At 40.8% G+C, this 21,215-nt stretch overlaps 1 protein-coding gene across 1 annotated transcript in view; it reads left to right on the top strand.

The window, feature by feature from the left end:
- DCSTAMP (dendrocyte expressed seven transmembrane protein) overlaps window positions 1-2,276 on the top strand; it is a 20,610-nt gene extending 18,334 nt beyond the window's left edge. The window contains exon 4 of the mRNA XM_004370817.3: window positions 375-2,276. Within this exon, the coding sequence (XP_004370874.2) occupies window positions 375-449 (75 nt within the window). The 3' untranslated portion in view covers window positions 450-2,276. The remainder of the gene's footprint in view (window positions 1-374) is intronic.
- Window positions 2,277-21,215: the final 18,939 nt, after the last annotated feature.

The raw sequence follows: 21,215 nt of genomic DNA, 5'->3' as shown, positions 1-21,215 counted from the left end.
GAGACTAATGGGACGCAACAGTCCAGGGACAAGTACTAGAAGGCAGGAGGAGACAGGAAAGCTGGTAATAGTGAACCCAAGGCTGAGAAGGGACAGTGTTGACATGTTGTGGGGTTGTTTAGCATTGTCATAAAACAGTATGTGTACTAACTGTTTAACAAGAAACTATTTGTTCTGTAAACCTTCATCTAAATTACAATTAAAAAGAAAAAAAAAAAAAGAATAAGCTAGACAAGACACCTCGTAATCTTTTGGGCCCATTTAAAAGTCTTTTCAAAATTTTCCTCCCACCAGTAATTCCACAACAAAAAGTTTATGTTAGAGGTGTTTGAAGTGGCTCTAATGCTCCTTTGTCTGCCTTTTCGCCTCTTCAGATTCACTTCTGGCTTCCAGTCCTGAAAATGATGAAGAATAAACAAATGGACATTGCAAGTGAAGACAACCCATGAGAGACCCCAAGTAGCTCCTCAGCCACACTACATCAGCAGTTCTTCTCAGGTTTATCGATAGTGGTCGCTATTCAAGTCCAACAATAGAGAACGATGTTACATGTCTATATCAGGGGTTTGAGTTTTCAGGGCCACCTTGCATCACTTGGTTATGTCTCTGTTCTGCTTTTCTTCCTGAGGCCAAGGGGCTTCCAGGTAACAGTTATGTGGTTGGTCATCCAAACAAGATGCATCATCTGGACTATATCAGAGGGCAACAGGGCAAGAGCTGGACCCTGTGGTAATGAGTCTCAGCATAGAATAACATTTAAAGGAAAAAGAAAACAATTCAAATATCTACTGCAGTCTCACAAGCAAATGCCAAGGGGGAACATACACATGTAATGCCAGCAAAAAACCCATTGTCATCAAGTCGATTCTGACTCATAGCGACCCTATAACTTATCTTTAAACTCTTCTGTTCCTTCTATGCTAAGTCAGTTAAAAATGAAGAAATGAACCTGCTTGACCAGTGGTTCCAAACCTGCACACAAGTCATAACTCCCTAAGGAGTTCTAAAAATTACTAGTGCCTGGTCTCACCCTCAGGGACTCTGACTTAGCTGTTCTTGGGTGGGACACAGGCATTGGCATTGTTCAAAGCTCCCCGGGGGATTGTAAACAGCAGCCGGGATTGAGAACCACCATTCCAGAGACTTTTACAGAATCACAGGTCTTTCAATTCAGGTCTTTGATGGTGATATTTCTCTAACAGAAGAAGCCTACATTAGAAATGGGTCTGAATCAGCATTTCCCAAAGTGTGTTCCTCAGACTACTAATCCCTTTAGATGTTCCATAGGGAGTTACATGGAGAACATTATGCAGTAAATTCTCACAAGCAGTCTTCCAACCTTGAAGATTCAGAAAGCATGTTGGCATAATTCAAAAACTAGGATAATTCCTATAATAAAGAAATCTCATTTAACCTTGTTTCACTCAGAATTTCCCAAAATTATTAAAAACGTAGAACAATTTTACACGTAATAACTATTGACATTATGTAGGACTGCTTCTACAGCTTGTAGTCTGGCAAATGCTAGTATAATTGGCATGAACTTCAAATGAAAAAGGATTTGAGAAGGTGAAGATGCATTTGTAATGTTGGCTTATTTAAATATCCTGGTGGCTTTATCCTTTGTTCTGTTTTCTGAACAAACAAATGCAGTTGTTAATAAACTGACACAATATGTGAATTTTTGTAGTTCTTTTGCATTTATTTCTCCTACAGAAAAGAGATTTACCCCACCTTAAGTAAGGCAAAGAAGCAATTGCTCAATTTTCAGAGGGAACTAGATGCTTTTGATCTTCTAAATTTCATTAATTAACTAACTTACTCATCTGGCTAACTAACATCACCAACATTCACAGCAAACATTTGAACACAGTCACATAGAAGGTGCTGGTGATACTCACTTTGGTCCCTGCCCTTCGGAGGCTTCCAATCTAGTCAAAGAGATAGACAGATGCTGAGACAAAAACACTACGGTATCAGTACCAGTTGCCATCAAGTCGACGCCAACTCATAGAAACTGCATGTGTGTCAGAGTAGAGCTGTGCTCCATAGGGCTTTCAGTGGCTGATTTTTCAGAAGTAGATAGGCAGACCTTTCTTCCAAGGTGCCTCTGGGTGGGTTGGAACCTCCAACCTTTTGGTTAATAGTTGAGGACTTGACCATTTACGCTACCTAGGACTCTGAGAGGTTAGTAAAGCGGTCTTAATTTTCTTGAAATCAAAACTACCATTCTGAAGCAGCATAATCTATGTTGTTTCCAATTACTTTTAACAGTTCACAGGACTTCTGGCGAGCGCCTTGCTGTCTGTCTGTTTGGCATGTTTGCGCTTAGTCTGAAATGCTCTTCCCTGTTGGAAGGAGACAGACTGGCCGGGTCATGCTGTCACAAAAGGCAATTTTCATCTTGAAAACAGAATGAAGACTTGCTCATTAAGGCCAACCTAACTTGGGACATAAAATACTTATTTAATTGTAGCTATCCACTTTAGATTTAAACAAATGGTTAGTTAAAGTTCTTGAGACATCTATTGTGAAAGGTGCCCTGTTAATCCTGTATAGGCAGAAAGATACTGCCTGAAGTAATTTAATTGAGCTTCTTTTCTCACCTCTAATTTTAATGGCTTATAAAAGTATATTGTATTATAGTCTAAGTCATTATTTCTCATCTCACTAATCCCAATTTGGTGGCTCTATTTTGTTAGTGTCATTCTGATATCCTTGTTGACTCTGCATTTGTCTATCAGTTTCTCTTTGACAGCGAGACATAGTAAATCTAAACACCTTCGTAGTAATGGTTTTATTGTTCTACTTGGGATGTTAAACATTGTTTTTCCTTTTCTTAGATTATGTGTATACTTCCATATATACTACCTTCTCTGTTAGGACCTAATCAATCACAATTATAATATGGGTATGTTGACGTCTTCACATGTCATATATTTTTGTCTTAATTCAGCCAAGAGAAAGGCATAAAATTTCAACCTAATGGAACAAGAACCAACTTTCTAACTCATAGTCAATAATACTAGTTCCCAAAAAGTAACAAAGACTATTGAGGTCAATTATTTTATTTAAATTATACTACAAAGAGAGAGAAAATGTTTTTAAAAATGAATGTGGATCAGATGTGGTTATTTATCTATAATTAAAAGCCTACTAATTATATAATATAACCCACACATAGCGGGGAGGAAAGATTTAAATGAATGGGTGGCTGAGATCCCCAAAATTCCAAGAGTACGAAGACTCTTTTTGTTTTATTCCATAGTGGTTGGAGTGACATTTTTAAAAAGGGAAGTCCCCAGATGGCACAAATTGTTCAGTACTCAACTACTAGCCAGAGAGTTGGTGGTTTGAAGCCACTCAGAGGTGCCTCAGAAGACAGGCCTGGTGATCTGCCTCTAAAAGGTCACAACCTTGAAAACCCTATGGAACAGTTCTACTCTGCACACATGGGGTTGCATGAGTCAGAACAGACTTGACAGCAGCTAACAACCACAACAGAAAGAAAGACCTGGTGATCTACTTCTGAGAATCAGCCAATGAAAACCTTATTTGATCACAGTGTTCCACAACCAATCATGGGGATAGTGCCAGACCGAGTAGCATTTGGTTCCATTGTACATGGGATCATCATGAGTTGGGGGCAACCTGATGGCAGTTAACAACAACAACAACAAATTTAGAAAAAAAATGGGTTCAAAATCCATCTTTGCCACCAACTAGCTAAATGACCTTGCAAATCACTTCACCTCTCAGAGCTCAATTTTCTCCTCTGTAAAGATAAAGTAGTTGGGTTAAAGACCCTGCAAAGAAGCTGCCATCTCTAAAGGCTACTTTTCTTTCTGATGCTGCAGTCTCTGTGAGATAATCACCAGTGAACTGTGCCCCAAGCCTCAGCATTTGATTTGTTTGTTCTTTTATGGTTGATCAATGAATCTTAAAGAACAATAGAAGCTCTCTGGCCATAAGTATGATTTATTTGATGAAAAGTAGAAAAGATAGCATTTGGTCAAAATAAATGTTTTCTCCACAGACACAAAGAAGCAATCAGAATAGTTATTAAATTCTAAATGTCACACATAATCTCTCATGGTTTAAAGTTGGGCTGTGATGTCAGTGACTGAAGACCTGGAAATGAAAGTCTTGTTTCTTCAAAGCAAGCAGTGTAATCACTCTAAATGTGATATATTAATTAGGGTGTGAAAGAAATCAATAAAAATTGTTTTCCAAAAAGGAAAACATTGTGAAAGTATTTTTTTTTATAATTTATTTTGTTTTTGTCGAGAATATACACAGAAGTACATACACCAACTCAACAATTTCTATATGTACAAATCAGTGACATTGATTACATTCTTTAAGTTGTACAACCATTCTCATCCTCCTTTTCCCGAGTTGTTCTTCCCCTGTTCACATAAACTCACTGCCCTTTAAGTTTTCTGTCTAATCTTTTGAGTTGCTGTTGTCAATTTGATCTCATATCTGAAAAGAGCACAATGCTCAAGGCAGACATTCTTTATTAGTTAAGCTAAACTATTGTTTGGTTTTAAGAAGACTTCAGGGGATGTTTTAGGTTTAAGGTTTAAAGATTATCTCAGGGCAATAGTTTCAAGCGTTCATCCAGCCATCATGGCTCCATAAAGTCTGAATTTCATGAGAATTGGAAATTCTGTTTTACATTTCCCTCCTTTTGATCAGGATTCTTCTATAGAATCTTTGATCAAACTGTTCAGTAGTGGTAGCCCAGCACCATCCAGTTCTTCTGGTCTCGTGGTAAAGTTGTTCATGGAGGCAATGGAAATATGCTTTTACTGCAGCAATAAGGGTGCTGTGTCTTGCAAGTATAAATGCTAATATATATGAGAACATATATATTACATTGTTCGAAAACAAATAATGCAATGAAAGAAAAAGTGTTGGGTTAGAAATTGGAAGAACTGGATTCTAATTCTCTCTCTGCTACCAAGTAGCTTAGCCAAGGCACTTCCCTCTCTTGACTCAATTCAGTCCTTCAGAGAAATACATCATGATAGCTATTATTTATTGAGCCCTTACTAGGTACCAGAAACTATGTTTTTTAGTATTATTTCATTTAATCCTCACCAAAACCTCATGAAGGAGCTTCTGGTGCTATTGCTGTTTTTATAGATAAGGAAACCAAGGCACAAAGAGGTTAAGACATTTGTCTACAGTATGTTCCAGAAGCTACTATACACAATGTTGCCTCTTAAAACACGGCTGTCATTTTCCAGTTCAGAGATCTGGATCCACACATCTTAGTGAGTTAATATCCCCCCACCAGCAATTGCAGCTCCCTCCTAATCTGATCCCAACCCATTTAGCCACATTATGCACCACTTTTCCCTTGCCTGAATCCTTCCATTTAGTCGAAACCCTCTTCCCACTTGGCCCCCTGAAGAGTCACTTGCATTCCCCTTTGCTCTCCTGAATCTCCTCATCTGCAAAGCACTCTCCATTCTCTCTCCCCACTCAATTCCTCTCCTCCCATTCTTCAATGTCCTGGCCAAGTCCTACCTCCTCAGGAAGCATGTGCAGTGAGAAAAGCATGGGGTGGAAGTTATGTGGATGCGGTCTTGTCCTGGTGCTGTCAAAACTCCATGTGAAAACTTGGAAACTTCATTTAATCTCTCTGGACCTCACTTTCTTCATCTGAAAATCAATAGTGTGGACTCAGTGAAAAATTTTCGAACTTTTTATTAATTCTTCTTCTTCTACGCAGGGGACCACTTTCTCTAATTCTTTGGAACACCAACTGACAACTCAGCAGAGGCAGGGTTGCCTTGCTTGAAGTAAAAGTAGATGACTGGAGCCATCCTTCCCTACTTCCTCTGCCATGGTAGGTAGCCCCTGAGGCCCCCGAGGGACCTGCAAAGCAAAGCAAAGCAAGAAGACAACAGACTAGAATATTTAGGTTTATTTCCATCTCTAAAGGCAAATGAACTAAATCTTCCCAGATGATCCTGACTTACAATAACAGCTCACTCCTCTGAATTCATAGCTCTTCATGTCATGTGGCTCTTACAACATGTTGCATATGGATAATTAATTATCTTGGCTTCCCAATTAGATTTTAAATTTCTCATTAGCAAGGATTATGTATTTTACTTCTTGTTAATCCACCACAGCAATTGGTACAGTTACAGGCCCTTGATAAATACACAGCATAGCACCTTCAATACATATTAAAAAAAAAAAACAACCCAAAACCAAACCCCTTGCTGTTGAGTCGATTCTGACCATAACAACCCTCTAGGACAAAGTAGAATAGCGCCCTAGGGTTTCCAAGGAACACCTGGTGGATTCGAAATGCCGACCTTTTTGGTTAGCAGCCGCAGCTCTTACCTACTACAACACCAGGGTTTCCTCAATAAATATACATCATAAAATCCTTAATAAATACATTGTGAGTGAATAAGTGAATGAATGGCCCAGGTGAGAACACTTTTCTAAGTCCAGTACATGCAGAGCACCAAGAGAATCAGACCATGAAGTGGCCACCCAAGGTCCTGCTAGTCCCTGATTGTGGGCAGCTGCTGCTGGGTGGTGGTAATTCCCTGGCATTTCTGGACTGCTATAGGGCTGCTATGAGTCAGAATCATCTCGACGGCAATGGGTTTTTCAATGGGGCCAGGGCAGAGTGGCTTTCCTTGGTTATAAAAAAAGCCCTCAGGTTGCAGCACAGTGAAGTGGTAAGACCCAGGGATCTGGGCAGCCCATAGTACCTGCGACACCTCCACTTCCTCGTTGGTGAAATGAGAAGAGGCTGTATCCCATGATCTCCGAGGTCTCTGCCGATCTAAAGTCCTGCCATTCTCATAAGGTGGTGGTGGTGTTTAAGTGCCGTCAAGTCATAGCGATGCCATGTGATAGAGTAGAACTGCCCCGTAGGGTTTTCTAGGCTGTAATCTTTACAGAAGCAGATCGCCAGGATCCGTCTCCCAAGGAGCAGCTGGGTGGGTTCGAACTGCCAACCTTTCAGTTAGTAATTGAGCACTTAAGTGTTGCACCATTAGTTCTGGACTATAAAGCATTGAGAATTCTTTGTTCTCATTCTTGATTCCTCTTCTCCAATCAAATGCCTATTCCTAGTGCAGGGATGGCCAGTGTGGTTGGAACCAGGACACAGGTTGTGGAAACCACGATCCATATTTAAACAACTAGAAAATTGTTAGAGTGAAAAATCAGCATACTTCTCCTTGCCATCTATACTGAAAAAATAGTCTTTACTATATTTTGAAGTGCAAAAAAAGTCACAGGATCATTAATTCCATTTAAACAAATTCTCTTTGAATGTCTGTATCATTCAACCCATGAAATCCTAGACAACTTCCAGAAGGCTGTGGCCCAGAACACCCTGATCCCACTCAGAACACTATTTATAACACTGCTCTGTGTGCAGTAGTCTTTACAGTTGTTTTTGTGAAGTTTTTTTTTTTTTCTCAAATGTTCTTTAGCCTGTGTAGGTGCCATTTATGTAATTCAGAGAAAGGAGCCTCAATGGGATTAGTCAGCAGCAAAACCTCTGATGCAGCTTCTGTGATTCAGTTAAAAATAGGGAAGAGGATGTTTTGCATAAGTCATTGCCTTTGTGTGTTATCAGAGAATTGACCACTTTTTTTTTTTTTTTTTTGATTCCCACATCATGCTACTTTATCTAAAAATAGAACAAAACTCTGTCCCTGAATTTTTGGACAAACTCTCTGCTTCTGTGACCTAGGCTCTCTGAGTCTTCTTGTCTTTGGGTGCCTTTGCTCACTTCCCTTCATCCCCTGCCATTTACAATCACCATCTGTCAACCCTGGACTCAGAGCTTCTGCTTTTCTTTCCCCCACCCAGAGGTTGCAAACTCCAGGGCCTACAGTGGCCGGGGAGATAATACAAATTAGTGGAGCCAGCCAGGAGGATGTGGGCAAATTGGACTGTGCATCCCCCATCTAAACAGAGGGCAGCTTTTGACAGATCAACTGACCTTTTCATGAGTGGTCAGAAATCCAGATTTTTATGGAAACCCTCTAATCTTTAAATGTCAGAAACTAGTTCAAACATTAATTAAAAAAAAAAAAAATAGAGACCAAACTGTGAGCTTGTGGTTTGTGACTCTGCTCCATACACTCTCCTTTGGGGGAACATGGGTATTACCATGGCTCTAAGTGAGAATCTCTTGGTGGCATGAATGGTTAAGTACTCAACCAGTAACCAAAAGGTTGGTGGTTCAAATCCACCCAGAGGTGCCTTGGAAGAAAGGTCTTGTGATCTGTTTCTGAAAGGTCACAGCCTTAAAACTATATGCAGTGCTACTCTTCAACACACAGGGTCACCACGACTTGGAATCAACTCCATGGCAACTATTCTCCCCCACCTTTGGTTTAAGTGAGCTTCTATAAAATCTAGAAACTTAGGTCTAAACCCTCCCCTCCCCCCCCCCTTTTTTTTCTTTTCTCCTAGTTCTTGATTTCTAATTTGGAAAGTGTATAGGGTTTTGACAGGAGTTCTGAATTCTGATTTTGGCTCTGCCATTTGCTAGCCATGGAACTTTGGGTGAGTAGCTTTACCTTGACAGGCCTCAGCTTCCTCAGCTGTAAAATGCAACAGTTAGAGGCAATGACCTCAAGAGCTCTGCCAAGTTCTAGTAGCCTGTGAATCTGACAGATCTTCATTTTCTTCTCTCCTTTTCCCCTAGCTCAGAGACCGATTCCCTACCACAGGTAGTATTCTAAATATTTTCCTGATTTTTTCATCTTACGAGTCAGCTTTGATTTGTAACTTTACTTCTATCCAACATCCAACCAATTCTATTGCTACCAAAAAATGAAACCCTTTGCAATCGAGTCGATTCTGACTCATAGTGACCCTATAGGACAGGGTAGAACTGCCCCACAGGATTTCCAAGACTGAAATCTTTACAAAAACAAACTGCCACATCTTTTTCCCACAGAATGGCTAATGGGTTTGAACTGCAGACCTTTCAATTAGCAGTCAAGCACCTGGGTTCCTTCTATTGCTACAGCATCCCTTAAATCTCCTCTTTATCAGTGTCAACTGTCATGATCATTTCCTTGTCAAACCATTTCTTTTGCTTCCATCCCTACTCTAGCTTCCCTATCACCACTTGGCTCTAGAACCCTTTCTCCGAAAACAAAACAAAACCAACAACAAGTTTAAAAGCACTTTGTTCTTACATTTTTCTCTGGGAGAGAATTTACAGTGGTTTCCTTGTACTTATCACACCCAGCGCCCCAAATTGCCTGCTGCCCTTGTAGATTAGTCAGTCATTAGCTGGGCATAGCAAAGGTGTATGGCATGGTTAGGTGTGGCTCTCAACTAGCTCCTTAGAAGGGTATTGGATATTTATACCCCAAGGAGCTGTAAATTTTTTTGTTGTTGTTAGTACGCATATTGTTTTGTGACATTGGTTAACAACCCCATGACATGTCAACACTTTCCCTTCTCGACCTTGTGTTCCCTATTACCAGCTTTCCTGTTCCCTCCTGCCTTCTCATCCTTGCCCCTTTAGTCTCATTTTGTTTTATGGGCCTGTCTAATCTTTGGCTGAAGGGTGAACTTCAGGAGTGACTTCATTACTGAGTTAAAAGTGTGTCCTGGGGCCATACTCTCGGGGTTTCTCCAGTCTGTGTCAGGCCAGTAAGTCCGGTCTTTTTTTTTTTTGAGTTAGAATTTTGTTCTACATTTTTCTCCAGCTCTGTCCAGGACCCTCTACTGTGATCCCTGTTAGAGCAGTCAATGATGGTAGCCGGGCACCATCTAGTTGTATTGGATTCAGTCTGGTGGAGGCTGTGGTAGTTGTGATCCATTAGTCTTTTGGACTAATCTTTCCCTTGTATTTTGTTTTCTTCATTCTCCCTTGCTCCTAAAGGGGTGAGACCAGTAGGGTATCTTAGATGGCTGCTCATAGCCTTTTAAGACCCCAGATGCTACTCACCAAGGTAGAATGTAGAACATTTTCTTTATAAACTATGTTATACCAATTGAGCTAGATGTTTCCCAAGACCATGGTCCCCACAGCCCTCAGCCCAGCAATTCGGTCCCTCAGGGAGTTCGGATGTGTCTATGGAGCTTCCATGACGTTGCCTTGTACAAGCTGTGCTGGCTTCCCCACTACTGTGTACTGTCTTACACTTCACCAAAGTTATCACTTATCTGTTGTCTATTTAGTGTCCCCCACCCCACCTGTCCCATCCCTTGTAACCATCAAAGATTGTTTCTTTTTGTATCTAAACCTTTTCATGAGTTTTTATGGTAGTGGTCTCATACAACATTTGTCCTTTTGTGATTGACTTATTTCACTCAGCATAATGCCCTCCAGATTCATCCATGTGATGAGATGCTTCACAGATTCATCATTGTTCTTTATTGTTGTGCAACACTCCCTTGTGTGTATGTACCATACTTTGTTTATCCATTCAACTGTTGATTGGCAGTTAGGTTGTTTCCATCTTTTTGCTCTTGTGAACAATGCTGCAATGAACATCGGTATGCATATGTCTATTTGTCTGATGGCTCTTATTTCTCTAGGATATATTCCTAGGAGTGGAATTGCTGAATCATAAGGTATTTCAATTTCTAGCTTTCTAAGGAAGCGTCATATAGTTTTCCAAAATGGTTGTATCATTTTGCATTCCCACCAGGAGCTGTAAATTTTTAGGCAGTATCTCAAATTCAAGTGTCTAATGCATTATGTTACCAAATGTCAGTCCAGGAAGAAATCTCTAATCTTTTTTTTTTTTCCCCTCACATCCAGAAGTACAGAAAGTGCACTTACCCAAGAAGTGAACTGGGAAAATTCCCAGGAGTTTAACCTTGGAGGCAGGACAAAATTCGTGAGAGTCAAACCTCTCACCTTTACCTAGTTTTCTGGTTGGTGAACAACCCGCAAAGACATTCCTTTACAAGAATTACCCCATGTGCATTAGGCATTTTCTTCAGAAAATATCTTTTACAAATCAGTGATAGCATAGTTGCCCAATTCAAATGAATCTTACATCGCTTCTGGTGCAGTTCAGCTTTAAATGCAGGCATGAAAAGGGCAGAAAAAATAAAAAAAATTTTTTCCCATAAATACAGAATGTTCCATATACCCCGTTTCCTCCACTTACATTATTTCTGTTCTTATTAACATCTTGCTTTAGCGTGGTACATTTGTTACAACTGATGAACAATATTGGTACATTACTATTAACTAAAGTCCATAGTCTACATTAGGGTTCACTCTTTGTGTTGTACAGTTCTACAGGTTTTGACAAATGTATAATCTCATGAATCCACCATTATAGTATCATATAGAATAGTTTCATTGTCTTTAAAATGTCTTGTCCTCTCCCTATTCATTGGATTTTTGATGCACAGTCAAAGGAAAGTTGTTGTTCTAGGGAATTTGGAATCACAGCTTAGCCACAATAAATTTTCTACTACTTAGAGGCTCACTGGGTATTGAGGAAAGGATCAGGATCTAATGGCATTGAGCTGAGCCATTAGAGGCCTTATAAGTGAGATACCAAATGTGTGAATCAACATGGTGCTTTATGGGAAGGCCAGGAATGGTTTTTAAAGGCCTCAAGTAAGGAGCAGAACCACCTGCAAGACCAAGGACAACCCTACACCACACTGGCTGCTAATGGTAAATGTGCGTCAAACAGTTCTGCCAGCAGGTTTGGAAATCCACCTTGAAAAGAAAAAAAGAGGTGATCATCAACCAGCATTGATAGGTTGCATCTGAGTATTTCTGAAAAGTCTTACAATTTTACAGCTGAGAAAGAAACCTTTGTCAAGAACACGCTCTATGAATGCTAAGAATGGGCCAGAGACCTTCTCCTCAATAAAGTAATGAAAACTATGTCAGGAAACAGAATGGATCAGTCTAACAAACATGAGGAAAATAAAAGTAAACGTACATTGTGACTCTGTTCCTACATTTGCCTGTGACGGTGTTCAAGTCTTCTTCAGTATCCAAGTTGAGACTCCTAGGGGTCTGATCATGACCGTGACCAGGAGGGGGCCAAGTCCACAGGTGGAAGCGTAAGGCATAGAGCCAGACCTTATTTTTGGAGCCAAGTGCTTCTTTTGGAGATTTTTTCCAGGCTGACTTACAATATGTGTGGAGAGAACAGTTCTGAGAACAATCAATGGAAACAGCTGACAAGGAAAGTTGTTTCTTGGCGAGGAAAATGTAGAGTTTTTTTCTTTTAGTTTCTAGTTTTAAAAAAAGTCATGTCCTAGAGTATTTAAATACATCGTTAAAGTTAATTTCTGAGAAGACGGTGTTCCCTTAATTTAAAATATTCTGTATCAGGACAGGAAGTAAACACGTTGGAAACTGCATAGTATAGCCATGCCTGGCAACCAGAGGCGGGTTGAGAATGGGGTAATGTCAAAGCAAGCTGCCACAGAAACAAGCCACTAAGTAGAACATGACCTTCCTCAGAGCGTATTCCATATAAAGAGAAGGGAGGAGACAAGAGATCTGCTAGACAGCCAAGAGTTCTCAGGAGGGACAAAAAGAGTGGTCTTCACATTTAGCGGGAGTCCTGGGTGGTACAAAGAGTTAACCGAAAGATTGGAGGTTTGAGTTCACCTAGAGGCACCTCGTAAGAAATGCTTGGTGATCTACTTCTGAAAAATCATCCACTGAAAACCCTACGAATCATAGCTTCACTCTGACACACATAAGGGCACAAAGAGTAAATTTAAGATGACCATAACTTCTTTTTCTCCCCTCCCATCAAGAGGTGGAGCACAGTTCTATTCTGAAACACATGGGATAGCCATGAGTCAGAACTGACTTGACCGCAACTGGTTTGGTTCACATTAGCTATCAGTTACTAGAAAGAAAGTCAAAGGCTGTCCAAAGCCAACAAAAGAGAGAATACAATTCAAAGCTTATTGGGTATTTTGAATTTGGCCTTATCCACTCATCATTCATCTCTTGGTTAATTCCAACAAACATTAATTGAGTGCCTTCTGTACACTGGACACTGTGTTAAGCACTAAGGCTACAGGGAGGAATGAGACGTGGTTCCAGGTCTCAAGGAGCCCACTGTCCCGAGCTGATCTCTGGAGGAGCAGTTCCAGGACAGTCCCTTGTGTCTCACTCCTTGGAATCAAGCCTCCCTCTGCCCTCTCTGGTTTGGTTCCAGGGTGCCTGCCAGGTTTCCTTCCTGGCAGAGTAGCATGCTGGCCACCCTCCTTGATTCCAGTTCCTTCAGGACCGGTCTCCTTGGCCTCCACCCCTGTCCCTGTGGCAGGTACTGACAGCTGCTGCTGGCTTCCTCTGCCCGGACATCCACGTGCTCGCTCTGACCTCCATTCTTGGCCTTCTGCTGGGGCTTTTTCATTACTTGCCTAGAGTGTTTAACTCATCTCATGGCCCTGGTCCTCCCTAGCTAAGCAAATCTTCTTTAAATGTTCTCGTGCTCAATTTTAGCCTTGACTTTTGCATACCTGTTCCTGGCTCTAGCTTTTGCATGTGACTCTCAGTATGGATGGTACAATGATTCACGGAAAACATGATAAGCTGCTGCCCTAACTCCATTACTCTGCACATCAGTGAACAAAACCTCCAGCTTCCAGTGGGATACGGCATCTCCCCCTTCTCCAACGCCACCACTAAACTTCATATTCGGGTCCCAGTCATTTTCTCCATTTCTTGGTATCCTCACCTCATAAGTCTATCTGTTATTACAGTGACCTCACCAATCGAATATTAAATCTCCCGTAGCCTTTACCATCTCTCATTCTGCATCTTTTTTCACTATAAATCAACTTTCCAGAGTGTCTTAGTTACCTAGTGCTGCTATAACAGAAATACCACAAGTGGATGGCTTTAACAAAGAGAAATTTATTTCCTCTCAGTAAAGTAGGCTAAAAGTTCAAATTCAGGGTGTCAGCTCCAGGGGAAGGCTTTCTCTGTTGGCTCTGGAGGAAGGCCTTCTCATCAATCTTCCCCTGGACTAGGAGCTTCTTGGAGCAGAAACCCCCAGTCCAAAGGATGCGCTCTCCTTCTGGCACTACTTTCTTGGTGGTGTGGGGTCCCCCTGTCTCTCTGCTCGCTTCTCTCTTCTATATCCCAAAAGAAATAGGCTCAAGACACAATCCAATCTTGTAGCCTGAGTCCTGCCTCATTAACATAACTGCCGCCTATCCCCCCTCATTAACATCACAGAGGCATGATCTACCACACAGGAAAATCACATCAGATGACGGAAATGGTGGACAATCACACAATACTGGGAATCATGGCCTAGCCAAATTGACACACATATTTTTGGGGGACACAATTCAAACCATGACACAGAGTAACTGACTTTTTAAACGTTACATTCATATTGCTTTGTTGTTCACAAACTTGAGCTCATTGGGTTCTTTGAACAATGCAGTAAAGTAAGCAGGGCAGTATTTATCATCTCCATTTCATGGGTCAAGAAACTGGGATTCAGACAGGTTAAGTGACTTTCACCAGACCACACTCTGAGAGGCAATGAAATCCAAGTCTTCTTCTTTTAAGCCTCTCTTGCCCATGTCATGTGTCCTTTGGTACGTGAGGCACTGCCCTTTGTGGCTTTGAGTCTTTGCCCACACCACCTCCCACTCTTAACTCTTATTCAGTGTTAAGCCAGTTCCCCCCAAAGAATTACAAAAATAGAAATACCAACTCATGACTTTGTTTTCTCACTTCCCATTAGAACCAGTCGCATAAGTGTAGATTTTAGAATCCGATAACTAAGATTCAGAAGCTCTATTTTTAACTTTGTTGTCTGCTAAAATCAAACAAAAACAAAACCACCACCACCACCACAAGAAAACTCTCTAAGGCTTCTCTTCTTTCAGGAACTCCCTTGAACTCCATGCATAGCATCTATGTCTGCCTCTCCGAAGGAGCCTAGTAATTTTTAGACTCCTCTTCTTGTAACGTTTTTATTATAAGTTCCCTGAGGCCTGTGTCTACATCTTAATGTGCTGTAAACCACTCTCGCTTTTAGCAGAGCTGGGCAGAGCCAGTAAATATTGATTGGTGATGGTGTGGGTGTTCTTTTAGAAAGGGGAAAGTAAGCTCTCTTTTTACTAGAATCCCCAAGACAAGAGAATTATTTACAGTGAGATTGGCTAGAAGGTGTAAAACAATTCAGTGTACTGTAAACCACTTAAAAAAAACAGAACTTGGAGAGGTGGTGGTAGGGGGGTGGGTAGAGGATAAATAACTCCCAAGATGTCTGGCTGCAGAGCTGAGAGAGAAATCTAGAAAGCTCCTGGCACTAGAATGAGAGAAGCAGGCTGAAGTCTGCTGTATGCAAAGCCCACCATCTGGGACGGTCATTCAGCCGAATCCGAGTGGCCTGCCAGCTCTGTGGGGGCTGCACCCTCCAAGGATGAGTTGGTGACAGGCCAGGTCAGAATCTCACTGGGTAACGAACAAGGTAGGAATGAACACAGGGTGTGTGGGAAGCTGCACATACCGACTTTCTTTCTTGCAGTCCCTTTGCAGGGCCTGCAGTGACTCAGGGAAATGGCGCTGTCTGCAAAATTTGCAGGTGCCATCATTTACCGATTGCTCACTCCCTTCTAGCTCCAGGCTGGTTGCTTCCGGTGCACTGTTTAATTCTCACACCAAACCTATGACAACTCCACTACTGCCCCCGTATTCCAATGAGAACCTAAGGCTCCGAGTGGTTAAGTCTCTCGTCTGAGGTCTCCAGCTGGTGTACCCTGGTTGTTTGACTTTTGAATCCAAAGTCTGTGCTCTTAAGCATTGTAAAAATGGCACTCCCTTACCTGTATCTAGCAATTGTTAGGTGTTATGGATTGAATAGGAGCCCTTGTGGCGCAGTGATTAAGCACTGGGTAGCTAACTGAAAGGTCAGCAGTTTAAACCCACCAGCCGCTCTGCAGGAGAAAGACGTGGCAGTGTGCTTCAGTAAAGATTAAAAAAAAAAAGTCCTTTGCCGTCTAGTCGATTCCAACTCATAGTGAACCCATAGGACAGAGTAGAACTGACCCATAGGGTTTCCAAGGAGCAGCTGGTGGATTCAAACTGCCGACCTTTTGGTTAGCAGCCGAGCTCTATGGGGCAGTTCTACTCTGTCCTATAGGGTCTCTATGAGTTGAAATTGACTCCACAGCAATGGGTTTTGGTATGGGTTGAATTATGTCGCCCAAAGAATATGTGTTGTAAATCCTAAACCCCTATACCTGTGGATACAAACCCATTTGGGAATGGGCTTCACTTTTTAACTCCCGTCTCCATCTTTCCCTCAAACTTTCCAACCACCTAAACTCCCAAATTCCTCACTTACATAAATTACCTTATTTTAGAATGGTAACGTGTGCTATTCTTTGCCTAATATCCAGCTAGGTCCTAGGGATGCAAAGATGAATAAGACATGGTGCCTGCCTGCAGGAATCCAGAGCCCAGCTGGGGACCCAGCTGGCACATAGTAGTGGAAATAGCAGGAATGAGCTCAACTTTGCTCAAACCAAACGCATTCCAAGGCTCTGTTAGGCAAGGACTCTGATGTGGACAGTGCTACGGGATATTAGAATTCTAGACTCACTTAGAATATTTATGGCTGATGGTTGTCAGAACTATACACCATGCACCATAGATTATCAGAGAACAGACAGTGAAAGTCAAGCTTCACGAAGAAGTGAATTTGCTTTGGGGCTTGGAATAGACAAAGAAACAGAACAGTTAGAGCAAGAGAGAAGAAAGGTAATACCACTGATTTACTGTCACCTCCCTGCTCTCCTTAACACCCCACCCTCCCCTACACACACACCATCTTTCCATCTTAGCACATTACCAGAAGAGTTGAGTCTATTTTCAAGACGTCTCAAAATATTCTGTTGATGCACCAACTCTGTTTCATTAGAATTCACTGTTAACATGTATTAATTCAATAAGCATTTATTGACTTCCTACTGCATGCCAGTTACTGTGTTAGATAATTGGGAACAGAGGTGAATTTACTCATCATGGTGCTGGTTGCAATAAGAGATAAAAATAAAACAAAAGATATGGCTTTTGGCAATGAGGAGATTCTATTGTGAGGGCCCCAGCATGTACACAATAATCACTGTGACAAATCCAAGGATTCCTAATGGCTGTGGAGCTGACAGTAACTGCAATGAAACACAAGAGTGGCAGGAGCTGGTGGAAGTTTCAAGAGGGAGGGACAGTGGAAGAGAGGTGGGTAAGAAGATTGAGAAGGAGTTGTTGGAGATACAGAGAAATGTTCGATTGGTATCTTCTCTGTTTACCCCAAAGCACCCTGCCACTGCCACAGAACTTACTACACAGTACTGCGACAGTTGATTTGCCTGCCTGTCTAGTCTTAGAGACCTTGAGCTAACTCTTCTTTGTTGTATTCCTAGCACCTAGCTCAGCTCCTTTTACAGGGCACAAAAAATAAATGCTTGCAAGCTTGCAAGCAGCCTTCTAAGGCACAACAATTGGTCTCTATTCACCTGGAGCGACAGAGGAAGAAGAATAGTCAGGAATAGGAGGAGGAGATGGAATATGTGGTTAATTACCTACATGAAAAACTACCTCCTTTGCCATAAGACCAGAAGAACTGGATGGTGCTGGACTACCATTACTGAACATTTTGATCAAAGACTCCATAGAGGAACCCTTATCAAAAGGGGAAAATGCAGAACAGAATTTCACATTCTCACGGTATCCAGACTTTATGCAGCCATGGAGGTTGCATGAACCCCTGAAACTACTGCCCTGAGATAATCTTTAAACTTTAAACCAAAAACATCCTTTGAAGTCATCTTAAAACCAAACAACAGTTCAGCTTAACTAGTAGAGAATATCTGCACTGTGCTCGTTTAAGATCTAGCTATATGAGATCAAATTGACAACAGCAACTTGAAAGATTATATAAAACACTTTGAGGGCAGTGAGTTAATGTTAACAGGGGAGGAACAATTTGGAAAAGGAGGGTGAGAATGGTTGTACAACCTGAAGAATGTAATCAAAGTCACTGAATTGTACATGTAGAAACTTGTATTGGTGTATGTTTTTGCTATGTATATTCTCAACAACAACAACAACAACAAATAAAATAAATTATTCAAATAAATACATAAGTAAATAAATGCTTGCTAAATTAAGGAATTAATTAGTACAGTGTCATTGAAGTCAAAGGTAATGTGAGTTTCTCCAAGAGATAATTTAACAGTGTTGACTAATAGGTTGAGTGGGCTAAGACCTGCAAAGTCATGGGATGTGGTAACTGGTGAACATCACGAGACAAGTCTTAGTCCACTTGTTGTGGGTGGATACAAAAAAATGCACCTAACAATCCAGTGAGGTAGGTAAAATATTATTAGCATTTTAGAGATGAAGATGTTGAGCACTGGGATTAAGTGACTTGTCTGAAGTTACGTAGAAGGACGTGTGGATGACCGGAGGGTCAGAAACTGCACAAGTAAGTAGGGAGAAGGTAGGTGGAGAAGAGTGAAACAAAGAAGCATGAATGGGGAGAAGATTCAACTGAATTAACCATGATAAGAGTTCAGAGTTTCCATTATTATCTTGGACTACACTGTAGTTTTTGTGATCATTAAGACTAAACTAGATTTTCTAACATCAAAACAAGGCTCCTCTTCTGGGGTCTTAAAAGCTTGTGAGTGGCTATCTAAGACACAACTATGAGTCTCTACTCTCCAGGAGTAAAACAGTAAGAAGGTAACCAAAAGCTCAGAGAAGAAACAAGTCTACACGAGCAACAATCTCATCTACTCTGAGACCGGAAGAACTAGATGGTGCCCGACTACCACCACTGACTGTTTTGACTGGGGTCACAATAGATAGTCCTGCATAGAACGGGAGGAAAATGTGGAGATGAACTCTATTTCTTATTGAAAAAAAAAAAGCCAGATAAACTGGAACAGTAGAGAACAGAGGACTCCCTGAGACTATCGCCCTGACATACTCTTTAAACCTAGAACTAAGCCTATTCCCTGACATCACCTTTTAGCGAAATAGCAGAGTAGCACACAAGATGAAGGATATTACCCGTAAGATTGGTGCCCTAATTAAAAATCATCAGTCTGAGACCAAAAGGTCAACAATCACTCAAAAGCAAAGATGAGAAGATAAGGGGGCAGGGAAACTCAAAATGGAACAAACAGACCACAATTAAAGAAAATGTTGACACACTGTGATAAATGTAACTAATGTCACTGAACAATTTGTATGGAAATTGTCCAATGGCAACCTAACTTGCTGTGTAAACTTTCACCACAAACTCAGTATTATTAAAAACAAAAGCAAAATACACAAACAAAAAACAAGGCTCCTGCTCCCCTGATGGAATCTCTGGGTGGTGCAAATGGTTAACATGCTCGATTGCTAACCAAAAGGTTGGAGGTTGAAGTTCATCCAAAGGCAACTTGGAAGAAATGCCTGGTGATCTACTTCTGAAAAATCAGCCATCAAAAACCCTATGGAGCAGAGATGTTACTCATGGAGTCACCAAGAGTCGGAATTGACCTGACAGCAATTGGTCTTCAGGTCTCAGCTCTGGGAAGCCCTCCTTGACCACTCCCCAAATTGTCAAATCTCTTCTTTCAGGTTCTCATTTCATTGTGTTCCTCTTCTCGGTAGCATTTGTCATAGTTATAAATTTAGGCTTGTTTGTGATCAGTGTTTCTCCCACTTGTGTGAACTGTTACTCCCTTTGTATAAAGTCCACAAGGGCAAGGACCATGTCTGGTTTTGTTCACTATTTTATCTCTGGTGTCAATACCTGGCACATAATAAACAATAAATATTAGTTGCCCAAGGGTATGAGATAGTAAACAGTGGAGTCAGTAGTGGAACCCAAGGCAATCTGGCCTCTGGGCCTTGGTTTTCTCATCTCTATGATGTTGGGGCCAAAAGGCCTTTCTAGCCGTAAATCTCTATGATGTGCTGATTTCCTGAGTAAAGTTTAATTCTGGTCCGTGTGTGAATATGAGAACTTAATCCGGCAAACGACTCTCTTTTTTCTATTCTAACATGAGTTTTAAGGCATAACACCCTAAGTTTAAGTTTGGTTTCTGTGAAATCAAAATTTTAAAACATTTACGACTTTGGAAAAATTAGTTGCAGAAATGTTTTAATTCCAGTGATTGTTGACATCTCATTCCCCAATTATTAATTCAAATAATGTTTTATGGGATTGAGAGACTTCCCCTTAATTGGCTCGTGAAAACACTGGAAAACAACAAAGTCTATTTCTCAAGTAGTGGCTTTATAAATTACTGGAAAAGAGAATGTGCTTCTGTGCACCTCAATGGTTAATATCTATAAATAAACATTTTTAAAATTAGGGAACCAACAAAAGTAATTAAGAAGATAATAGTCAACCAATCACTACGGAAACCCTTTTGCGGAGGGTTTGTTCTGTTTTTCAGTTTTAGTTTCATACTATTGAGCAACAATGGCCATAAACTGTGACTTAGAGGGGACTGGAAATTTCTAAACTGGCATATGTGGCTTCATTCTGCCTCCAGGAAAAATGAAGCAGTCAATGGCAAAGAAATAGGAACAGCTGACATTGATTGAGAGCTGACTTTGTGGTCAGTGCTGTGCTAAGTACTTATCCCTTATCTCATTTAATTCACCCCAAAATCCTATAAAGGAAAGTATTATTATTCCCCCATTCTATAGACGAGACATGTGAAGCTGAGTTTTTTTTTAATAATTTATTTTATTTTTGTTATTGTTGAGAATATACACAGAACATACACAAATTCAACAATTTCTACATGTACAATTCAGTGACACTGACTATGTACCTTCTTCAAATTGTGGATTCCTTGAAAATGTGAAATTTTGTTCTACATTTTCTCCCTTTTGATCAGGATTCTTCTATAAAATGTTTGATCAAAATGTTCAGTAATGGTGATGCTGAAAGAGTTTAAGTAACTTGCTTAAGTTATTTTGGATACATCATTGAAATAGATCAATTGCTGGAAAAGGATATTGTCGATAAAGTTGAGGGTTAGCAAAGATGAGGAAAGCCCTAGGTGATATGAAATGACAAGGTGGCTGAAACAATGGACTCAAACATAACAACAATATAGCAACGATAATGAAGACAGTGCAGACCCCGGCCACGATCAGTTGTTATACATAAGGTTGCTATGAGTTGGAGCCGAGCAGTCGGCAGCTAACAATAATAACA

The sequence above is a fragment of the Trichechus manatus genome, unplaced genomic scaffold, assembly GCF_000243295.1.
Source record: "Trichechus manatus latirostris isolate Lorelei unplaced genomic scaffold, TriManLat1.0 scaffold00009, whole genome shotgun sequence".
NCBI lineage: Eukaryota > Metazoa > Chordata > Mammalia > Sirenia > Trichechidae > Trichechus > Trichechus manatus.
This window is presented reverse-complemented; position numbering and strand designations above follow the sequence as displayed.